The following is an 11195-nucleotide window of genomic DNA, read 5'->3' on the forward strand; positions in this document are numbered from 1 at the left end:
TGTGGGCTGTACCCGTGATAGTAGGTCACAACTGCATCTGGTTTGTTCATCTGTTCTGATAAACCAGACGCAGCCCAAAATACAGACGTCCAGAGGTTACATAAGTGTGGGCATGATTAAACAAATGCTCTAATACTGAGGCAAGTGAACTACTCTACTTTTTCTTCTGTGCTTGCAAGTCTCTACTTTCTCGAAAAACCAGCTGTCTAATACAGATTTAGGATGAAAAAAACTTTCTGGCAACACTTATTTTCAAGGCACTCATTAACAGCTTATTCTGCATGACCATGTTCTACAACTACTAGACCATTATCTAAGAGTTTTCCCTCAGCGAGCTCCTTATTAAGATGTTGTACATTAATTACTCAGTAAGGGCTTTACATGGTGTACTACAAATGTAGTCATTCTCCTTCACGCTTCATAAATACGGTCTATTCCTATGCAACAGAATGCAAAACTAAAAGTGTAAATGGTGTCCATAACCCTGAATGACTCAGATTCTGAAGTGAGGTCTTTCTCATCACTAATTCAGTAGTAGTTTGACACTAATTAACCCACACAGTTTCTATTAGTCATTAAGTTAAAAGCAAGAGTTAGAAAGATTTAAGAGTGGAGTTATCTGGACACTATTGACACTTGTACTTTTGTGTTTTGTTACACAGGAATACATCACATTCAGATGAAAAAGGCAGGTTCTCAGTCAAAAATGAGCAAAACATGAAATAAACAAGACAAAAAGAACACACACACACTGCATGGCTCCAATATCCACTTGTTTAATGCACTACAGTATAGATGTTTCAAGCAATACTGCTATACATCAGGCTAATGTCTAGTAATGACTAGTGTCTGATGAAGAGCAGTATCGCTTGAAACGTCACTACTTTATGCAATAAATAAGTGGATATTGGAGTCCTGCAGTGCATAATTTTACGATGTCATTGATTCTTGTTAGTGACTATTACCATAGTGAGCTAAGAGATTGAACATTGTAATTAATGTACAACAAGTACTTTACTTACTTTCAATACGCATTGATTAGGGGGTTATTAACTCATTTAGTTAATGGCCTGGTTGAAGAATATGGTCATGCAGAATAAGGAATTAATAAATTAAATGAAAATGACTGATAAAGAGGGTCAATATGCTGCTTATATGCATGTTAATTAGCGACCCTAATATCAGGTTTAACCAGCTTTTCTATTAATGTTTTTGTGTTTGGAGTGTGTGGGAATGAAGCATCCAGAAAATAATAGAAAACATCCCACCTCTTGTGCTCTCAGCAGGCAGTTGCAGTAGCAGCTTTTGAGTAAAAACATTTCCTCTAATTTATGGCAAATTTGGATAACGATTTGTGCGATCCCATGGATGATACTGAATATGTCTAGTAGTCCAATTAGAGCAGGATAATAACTTGTTTGAACCATGATGGAGGTTAGTTATATCTGGCTGGGGCACCACTTGCTTTTACATTCTGACTGTGTTGGTATGAGAGACACAGAGCTTTAAAATTTGTGAGACATAAAGTTATGTCACCATTAACTTTTATAATGCCATTGTAGAGGGACTACTGTGACTCATGAACTGGCTCCCTGAGCCATTTGCCTTAGACAAAGGGGCTTAAGCAGTGCTGTGTATTCTATCGCTGCAACAGCAAAGCTGAAAACCAGCGTTACTGCTGCAGAGAATTGAACACCATTGTTCAGGTAAACGACACCTGAGAAGCCCAGTGAGAAACAGGTAGGCCCGATGATGCCTGGTAGGTGAGTCCCATAGTTGTGTGTTCTTTTAATAGCCCAGTCGGGAACTCTTGTGTGTTTATGGAAACAGGAACTAGGCTGACACTTCAATAATTAATTAGCAGATTGTGTGGGACATGACAGGAGCAGATGGTGTTGTTTTGGTTTTGCTCCAGTCACAAGAGACTGATAACCTTTCAGTGGATCAGCAAAACCATTCGAAATGGGTTATTTCAGGCTTAATGCGACCAGAAAGTACGCCAGTAATGACAGAGTTCTGCTCGGAAAGCATAATCTCTTACGCAACAAAGTCGTGATAAGGAACAAATGTTTGCTCAGCTGGTTTTGATTTTAGGACCGGGGCTCTTCTACCCGTTGGTCCCTGTTGCTGCAGCTGAGTCTCATGGATCTCCTGTGGATCCGGTATGTACGAGCCCTCACAGCAGGCCCACCCCTGAGGAAATATATACTATCTTTGCTGGATATTCTTCTAAAGTCACAAAGCTGCCATGGTAATATGAGAGACTTAACAGGGGTACCTGAATGCAATGCCCAAAGGGAACCACCTTGTCTCCATGGCAACAGAGGAAACAACACAATGGTGCTCGGCTGTCCTGGTAAACGAGAGTTCCCAGGTGACCAGTACAGGAAACACCACACCAGGACACTTCCTTCTTTAGTTGTGACCTGAAAGGAAACACTGTTGTGAACGCGCTTCTAAAACTCACTCGTAAAAGACTCTGCTGCTCAAAAAAGTGACATATTTCTCTATTTGTCACCATATATATATAAAAAAAATAATATATCCCCCTATAAACCAACTGAAGAGTACATAAGCATACTTTTGATGTACTGGCACTTTATTGGAGCGACTGAATATCTGTGCTATTGTGCTTTTTTACTCAGACAGTTGTAGCAAGTTACTTTACTGTTTAACATATCCTAAGAAGTGCTGCACTGGTCCTCCTAGATGTATGTGTAAATCCTTTAAGAGTTTTATTAAAAGTTAGTAAATAATTTCATAATACTTTGTAGATATGTTATAAGAAAAACTGTTGGGTTGCCAGGTTGTTAAATAAAACCTTTGTTTATTCTTTTGTTTGGTAACAGCGCAGATATAAAAATTGGTATCAATCAATAGATGCTCATGAGTTCCTCATCCATCAATGTATGCAGCTATAAATTACAATAATTCATTAACAAATCACTTTCTTATCCATCAAGTCAGCAATTGTAAATGTTGAAGCTGCTGTAAGCATTTGTTTTGTTGTTTTAGCTAATGTCGTGTCCGTTTTGCAGTTAGCATTCCCCTCCCTCCTCTGTATGTCGACACATGAATGTGTAGAAGTAGGCTAAACGCAAGAAAAGGCAGCAAACAGGAGGATCCTGCAGACTGGACCTCCTCTTTATGGAGTTCTCTGTCCTGATTGGATAAAGTGGCAGGGATACCAGAACATTTCTTTTGTCTTTTACTACATGAGTAGAGCGAGGAGAGACATGGGCTACACACCAAACAGTGATTACTGCAAAATAGAGCTATTTAACACTTATTTTAATTTAAAAAAATATATCAGCAACAGCAGCTTTAAAAAGGTTGCTAATAAATGGATTTGGACACACACCCTCACAACTGATGGCTTACTAGAAAATGGTACCAAAAACACACATTCCTGAGGTTTTACCATCATCTCAGCATTCAACACTTCCCACAGCTGAAAGTATCTACAACCTGAACTGCTGCCTTTATGAACCTGTTCTGTTATTATACCAGCAGCTTGATAAAACCCTCTGTGCCTGTGAGCACTGAGGAAAAGCCACAGGATGAAAATATAACCAAATAAAGCAGAGATGGGAGAGAGACGCTCCAGTGCCTCGCTTCCTTTTATGGTCATGGAGCGTGAGGAGAGGGGGCGGGGCTGGTACCGAAACGTCATCAACGTGCTCCTGACACCCGGAAGCAGAGCAAGATGTAACATGTTTAGCTGAAGTTAGCGGTGTTTGTGATCAAGCAGAGTTAAATTAAACTACATATTTCCCACATTTAGTAACGCTGTGTTGTTCGTAGCATCTTGAAGATGAGCGCTAATGGAAAAGACAAGGTAAGGCAACGGCAGTTAGCTACATAGCTTTTCTTTGTAGCTTAGCAGATTTCATTCCTGTCATCCTGAGCCCTTGTTGACTACTTTTTCTCTTCAACCCAGGACCCTGCAGCCCTGAAGGAGGAGGGAAACACCCTTTTCAAGGCAGGAGACATGCAGGGCGCTCTCTGCTGTTACACCAAAGCATTAAAGCTGAGTGACAGACAGACAGAAAGTGCTGTTTTGTACCGCAACCGCTCAGCGTGCTACCTGAAGCTGGAGGAGTACAACAAGGCAGAGGCTGATGCATCCAAAGGTGGGATCGGTCATATGGGATGTTGTAGAGTTCATGGATCACTGAGTACATATATAAGTGGTTTAAATTAAGGGACACAACACCTAAGTACCCAAGCCTACTTTTACATCCCGCGGTGAAGTTAGTTTAAGGTTGGGTGTTGGACAGACAGTTACTCCGGAGACACCCTGCGGACTCCCAATATTAATTATGAAACTTCAGCAGTTTTCTTTATACAATAGCTTCCATATCATGTGACCCAATGACTCCAAACCAATGCCGAATTGTAATACTACATGGGACAAATAAGACACACCTCGTTTGATTACATTTTACTGCTTCTTCTATTTTATATGAATATTTATTATGAAAATTCAGCATTTCTTTTCAATAGCTTCCATGTCATGTGACCCAGTGACTCCAAATCAATTCCAAATTGTATTACTAAATGGGACAAAAATGACACACCTGTTTTGATTACTGCTTCTTCTATTTTATATGAATATTTAACATTTTTGTTGTATTTCTATTTCTAATAAACAAAATAAACAAACATCCATATTGTGCTTCTCAAAGCTGTAAAAACATGTTCAGTTTGCTACAATCATGTTGCTATGTTGGTGTGTCCTGTGAGGCCTGTGTAGTGATAAAAATATGTGTAATATAAAATAGAAGATGTGTCTTATTTGTTCCACTTAGTAACACAATTCGGCATGGAGTCACTGGGTCACATGACATAGAAGCTATTGAAAAGAAATGCTGAATTTTCATGATAAATACACAACTGAAGAAGAAGATTGGGATAAACTATTCACAGCTGTTCTAAGTTGGTATAGTGCACACTAAAGAGAAGAAGTTAAACTATTATGTAGTCATGATACCGAAAAGATAAATGATAATTTTCACATTATTGTATTTTAAAAATAAGTTAATAATCTGTAGTTTCTGCACACCTGAGGGTAAGAAAGGCTAGTATGGCCAGTTACACTAGAAATGACATGTTTGGCTCTCAAGTCTACCTAAGTAGGTGCAGCAGTTTGACATTGTGAGCATGAAAACAACGTGCTGCGCTTTTTCTTCTTCTCATTGTCCTTCATCTTGTCACTGTAGAAGAAGGATTGGTGAAACGCAGCGTCGGTTTGTGTAGATGCTGTGCTTGTTAAGCCGATGAAAGCAATTTTGCTTCGTATTATCTGCTCTATTTACTGGCTAGAATTTCACTAAAACCAATAAATAGCTGATGATATATAATTCCCTATATCAGGCTGCTAAATCTGATATATATCATGCATCACTACTGCTGTGCTGCTGCATGAACTGTCACTATACCTGGAGTAAGATTAATGGTTGTATGTGCAGTTTAACGTCTCGTGTCTGTCACTCTTCAGCTCTTGATACAGACCCAGGTGATGTGAAAGCCAGGTTCCGAAGAGCTCAGGCTTTCCAGAAACTCGGTCGGCTTGACCAGGCCTTTCTGGATGCGCAGAGGTGTGCCCAGCTGGAACCTAAAAACAAAGCCTTCCAGGATCTGCTCAGACAGCTGGGAGCACACATCCAGCAGAAGGTGATGTCTTTTCTTTAATAATGGATGAAGGTCATGGAGGTTTGTTATGTATTTCGAAACAGTTCCCTCATTAGTGTTTTCTCTCTTCACTCTGTAGTCAGTGCAGCAAAACTCCACAGATGCTCGTGTGCAGCAAATGTTCTCCCTCCTCTTAGATGGATCTGCAAATGACTCTGATCGACAAAAGGTAAGGGTGGCTCAAGAGGCAGGATCATAATAGACTCTTGTTTTTTCACTCTTAACATGTTAATGTATCTTGATCTGTCTGTAAAATAATGTTGTCATTTATTCAATTCCAGGCTGCTCAGAATCTAGTGGTATTATCTCGAGAAGATGCAGGAGCTGAGCAGATCTTCCGTAACGATGGAGTGAAGCTGATTCAGAGACTTCTTCAGTCGAAGCAGGAGGATGTTGTCCTTTCTGCGCTGAGGACCCTGGTTGGGTTGTGCACTGGGCATCAGTCCAGAGTAAGTTATATTATTTTTAACAACAATGCAAACTTGTATTTTCTGTCCTGGAAAACATAGATAAAACAGAAAGTGAAATTTCTCTGCATTTCTGTTTCCATACATTGTTCAGTCGCCTGTTGAGTATTTATTTATATCCATGCCTGTCAGGACACTAAATATTCTTTCTAGTAACACTTAACACTGCTTTTCACTCCCAGACTATGGCTATAGTGAATGAGCTGGGAATGGAGCAGCTGTGTGCAGTAATGGGAGCAGGAGCCTCCACTGTGTCTCTGGCTGCCTGCCACCTGCTGCAGGTGATGTTTGAGGCTCTGACAGAGGGTATGAAGAGAGAGATCAGAGGGAAAGATGAAGCCATACTTCCTGGTGAGCTTGGCCTCTGATCATGTTTATATTGGAGTTGGCTCCACATGAAAGTCGATCAATAACATATCCTTTTTCTGTGTGTATCAGCTTTCTGTCCCGTTGTTTCTACTGTAATTGAATGTATGAATTTCACACAGAACCCTCCAAGGAGTTGCGTTCGATGTTGCGACACCTCTTGGAAATGATGCCAGCATCTAATGTGTCGGGGGTGGGCAGAGACGGCGCCATCAACCTCCTTGTGAAGCAAGTTCCCCGCAAGTCTTTGAAAAACCCAGATAACTCCCTCACGATATGGGTGATTGACCAGGGTATGAAACACACCTGCACATGATTTTTATGCTATGATGGATATAAAATAGACATCAGCTTTCCTCTGAACATCCCTGTTTCAGTTTTGTAAGTACAATTGTACTACCATGGCTTCTCCATTGTAGTCCTATTATCAGCTATTCCGAGCCCCGAGTGACATTCTGTCACCAGTTTTATCTGACACTGCTGCAGACAGATTAATTAAACCGCCTGTCTTCCCACAGGACTGAAGAAAATCCTGGAAGTGGCGGGGACGGTCGCTGAGCTCTCAGAGGGACCACCTCTTACAGACAACTCCCACATGAGCTGCTCCGTCTTGCTTTGCAAACTCTACGATGACCTGAAGAGCGACAAAGAGAGGGAGAACTTTAACAAACTGTGTGAAGAATACGTGCAGTGAGTTGACTAAAAAAACTACTCTTTACTACATTATTAGAAGCCGGAAGTCAAAAAGTAGTATTCTTTCACTAACTTTTCAAATTAATGTATTTCTGTAAAGGGCACACTTTAGTCGATCTGGCCTGGACGCCAAGCTGCGAGCCATCCAAACAGTGTCGGTGCTCCTCCAAGGACCGAGTGACGTGGGAAACAGAACTCTGGAAATGTCAGGGATGATCGATGCAGTGATCTCCTTATGTGCGTCCAAAGATGTAATACACCAGCAGGTTGCGGTGGAGGCTCTCATCCATGCTGCAGGCAAGGCCAAGAGAGCGTCCTTCATCACAGCCAACGGCGTGGCACTCCTGAAAGACCTCTACAAGAAGAGCGAGAATGACAGGATACGTGTGAGAGCCTTGGTGGTATGTACTGCAGCAAACGCCAATTTATTTATTTTAGACAGTTGGGCAGAAGAACATTTCTAAATAAAGATAAGTCAACTACGGTTTCTGGTGGTTATTACACAGGGTTTGTGCAAGCTTGGATCAGCAGGAGGGACGGATTTCAGCATGAAGCAGTTTGCAGAGGGATCCACGCTAAAGCTCGCCAAGCAGTGTAGGAAGTATGTATGCCTGTGTTGATTCTTGAATCTGGGTATAGATTTAGAAGAAATGTACCAAGCCTGATTAAACCTGATTTAAAAACAAACGATAAACGAGTGGTTTATCAGATTTGAAATGAGCTGTATCTTTGCCTCTTTCAGGTGGCTGTGTAATGAGTCTCTGCCCCCAACGTCCCGCCGGTGGTCTGTGGAAGGACTCGCCTACCTCACCTTCGATGCTGATGTGAAGGAGGACTTAGTGCAAGACAAGAACGCTCTCCTGGCCATGTGTGAACTAGCAAAGGTTTGATTGATGATTGTAGTTTTTTTATACTTAGTGGTTATTGTGGTATTTATTTGAAACAACCACCATGAAAATGCACACAAACGCTTTTATAATATTGATGGATGGCTTTAACAACCGTGTTTTATTTCAATTTGTGTTCCTGCAGTCTGAGGATAAGACAGTGCTGTTTGCTGTGGGCTCCACATTAGTGAACTGCACCAACAGCTACGAAGTGGAGAAACCAGACCCTCAGATGGTGGAGCTGGCCAAGTATGCAAAGCAGCACGTGCCAGAGGAGCACCCCAAGGTGCCATTGAACAGCTCCTTTTTTCATGCACAATATTCCTTTTGATATTACACACTATCTCTACTACTTTGCTGTTTTACATGAACCTGTCTGTCTTTTCATGTGACAGGATGCACCTTCCTATGTAGAGAAAAGACTGGTGAAGCTGCTGGAGGCTGGTGTGGTGTCTGCGTTGGTGTGTATGGTCAAACAGGAGAGTCCTGCCCTCACAGAGGCTTGTAGGGAGTGTATCGCCAGGTAGGAAATTGGCAGTAAGTCTTTTTCACTCACTGTTCTCCCTCTTTGTAGATTTTCTCTTAATGCTATTTATCACGACAGGGTTTTCTTGGCTTTGGTGGAACGACAGGAAGACAGAGGCACAGTGGTGGCACAGGGTGGAGGAAAGGTAGAGCACCATTAGTTTAGCCTGCACACTGAAATAAAAACCTTGCTTCGGGGGCTCCACATGATTTATGTTTACCGTTCTCCTCCTCAGGCTTTGATCCCCCTGGCATCTGACAACACAGACATGGGTAAAATCAAAGCAGCTCAAGCCCTGGCAAAAATCACCATCACGTCTAACCCAGAGATTGCGTTTCCAGGAGAAAGGGTGAGAGTTGCAATCTGTAAAAAGCCTCTTCAGTTTAATAAAAAACAAAATAAAACTAATCTACTCCTGTCTAACCTTGTCGCTCACTTCTTTTGTTGTCAGATCTATGAGACAGTGCGCCCCCTCGTCAGTCTTCTGAGTCTTGAATGCACCCTGCTGCAGAACTTTGAGGCACTCATGGCTCTGACCAACCTGGCTGGCATCAGTGAGAGACTAAGGTTGGCCACTAGGGGGAAGTCTTTTCTAAGAATACATGTGACAGGACATTGAATTTTAGTATTTAAACTTGTTTTCAGAAAGAAGACCAGAGTTTAATTATTTTTGCTCTACATTTTTTTAAATGTAATAGATCTACTCTCATTAAAGAAAGTAACATAATTTCATAAATGTGGTTACATATTTGTGTGACACACAAAGATCTGAAAAAGTCCTAGTTTGCTTTCTAAAATAAAAAAAGCTGTGAAAATAATATTACAAGAGCTGCTTTCAGGACTTTAGTGAGTCAAGATGCACTGTGCTGTATATCAAATTACATTTTCCAAAGCTGTGTTAATCGTGTCACAGTGTTCATGCTGTTTTTTTTTTACATAGCTGAGACAGCATCCCTTCAGTGGGAAGGCATACGTCATGATGCTGTCTTATTAATTTTTTATTGTTCTTTTGTTCCTGGATTTTAATGTCAAAGCCTCAGACTCGACTGTCTTTTCTTTCTCTCAAATTCGTTTCCTCATGCATCTTTTATTCTGACATCCCGGTTTTGTATCAGCATTTAGAGTAACTGCTTGTTTTTACTTTGTTTCGCAGACAAAAGATCATAAAGGAGAAGGCAGTCCCAAAAATTGAAGGCTACATGTTTGAGGAGCACGAGCTGGTCCGAGCTTCTGCCACAGAATGCATGTGTAACTTGGTTTTAAGCACAGAGGTAAGACATATAGTCATAAATGATTGAAATGGTGCAGATATGTTTAAAGGTTGAAAGTTAAAAAGCTGGGTGTTTGGTGTGTCCTCAGGTGCAGAAGCTGTATCTGGCCACAGGGAATGATCGCCTGAAGCTGCTCGTGCTTTACAGCGGAGAGGAGGACGAGAGGCTGCGGAGAGCTGCTGCAGGAACTCTGGCCATGCTGACAGCTGAGCAGCCTGAGCTCTGCGCCCGCATCCCTGGAACAGTAAGCACCCATCCATCAGCTCAGCTCTGTCACACACTACAGTGATTAATTTTTCTATTTTAGCTCACATGACTCCCTGTTATCCTCTCTTCCCAGACAACCCACTGGCTAGAGATTGTACAAGCGCTGTTGCTCACTGAAATATCCGACCTGCGTCATCGTGGAGTGGTCATAGTCCAGAACATGATGCAAGCAGAGAAAAGTCTGGCTGAGACGCTCATGGAGAGTGAAGCTCTCGAGATTCTGTCCGTCTTGGCGAAGGGAGGCGAGGGGACGCCAGAAGCTGTTTCTAAGGTTGCTCAGAACTGTCTGGACACGGCTGTGGAGTACGGCGTAATTAAGAGCAGGGAAGGAAGGGAAAACGGCAAGGGAACTGAACCCTGAAAACACAGCTGCATCATGTGTATGTGCCTCCTGGCATTGTTTAAGTGCTTTGAGTATTATGTGGGACCAGTGACATCATTTCACTCGAGCAGGAAACGAGCGGATCCTGATATGCTGAATCAAAAACTGTGACGAGCAATAAAATAATTATTGAAGAAGGGTATTAAATGAAAACCAGCTGATACTCAGAGAAAAGTTTTGTGACAAATGAGCTCTGATTGTTTATTCATATTGCTTTTCCACTGATTGTATTTATCTTAATTATACTGTATGTACATGAACCTCCACACAGCTCCAGTGTATGTTCCACCTGGAGGCCTCGCTATACATTCTTTACTAAAGATTGTCATTCCCTGATTAATTGAAATTGTTTGTTTTTTTTATTTCTGTCATTATTATTCTCCAAAATACATCGTCTTTATTTTCCATTTTATACACTACTGTATTCCTTCCGATATTTTGCCCTAAACGACCACACACCAAAAACACAAACATTTAATTCAAATAACTGTGCTCTTTTTGTTTTTATTATCGTCACTATTACTCCACTACATTCTGAGTGTCTTAATTGTATGGTTGGTAATTTTCCAATTTAGATCTGAACACATGGGCAGAAAAATAAAATCTCTATATACCCTATGTTGTCGCCTCTGCTGATTTAAC

General features: G+C 41.4%; 1 protein-coding gene across 2 annotated transcripts; it reads left to right on the forward strand.

Annotated features, from left to right (window-relative positions):
- The first annotated feature begins 3690 nt into the window (after positions 1-3690).
- unc45a (unc-45 myosin chaperone A) lies at positions 3691-11167 on the forward strand. Of its 2 annotated transcripts, none has more exons than XM_084365100.1 (19): positions 3691-3838; positions 3941-4133; positions 5501-5676; positions 5774-5863; positions 5976-6143; positions 6344-6512; positions 6650-6820; positions 7046-7217; positions 7321-7621; positions 7727-7821; positions 7963-8104; positions 8253-8393; positions 8503-8630; positions 8712-8778; positions 8869-8982; positions 9085-9200; positions 9787-9904; positions 9993-10148; positions 10245-11167. In XM_084365100.1, exons 1-19 carry the CDS (start codon positions 3815-3817, stop codon positions 10530-10532), a joined length of 2829 nt encoding a protein of 942 aa, XP_084221226.1. In that variant the 5' UTR covers positions 3691-3814; the 3' UTR covers positions 10533-11167. The 2 variants fall into 2 exon arrangements, with proteins under 2 accessions (XP_084221226.1, XP_084221227.1); XM_084365101.1 differs by having other exon boundaries at positions 7333-7621.
- The last annotated feature ends 28 nt before the right edge of the window (positions 11168-11195 follow it).

This window comes from Pagrus pagrus (genome assembly GCF_965226575.1).
Source record: "Pagrus pagrus genome assembly, chromosome: 10".
In the NCBI taxonomy this organism is placed as follows: domain Eukaryota; kingdom Metazoa; phylum Chordata; class Actinopteri; order Spariformes; family Sparidae; genus Pagrus; species Pagrus pagrus.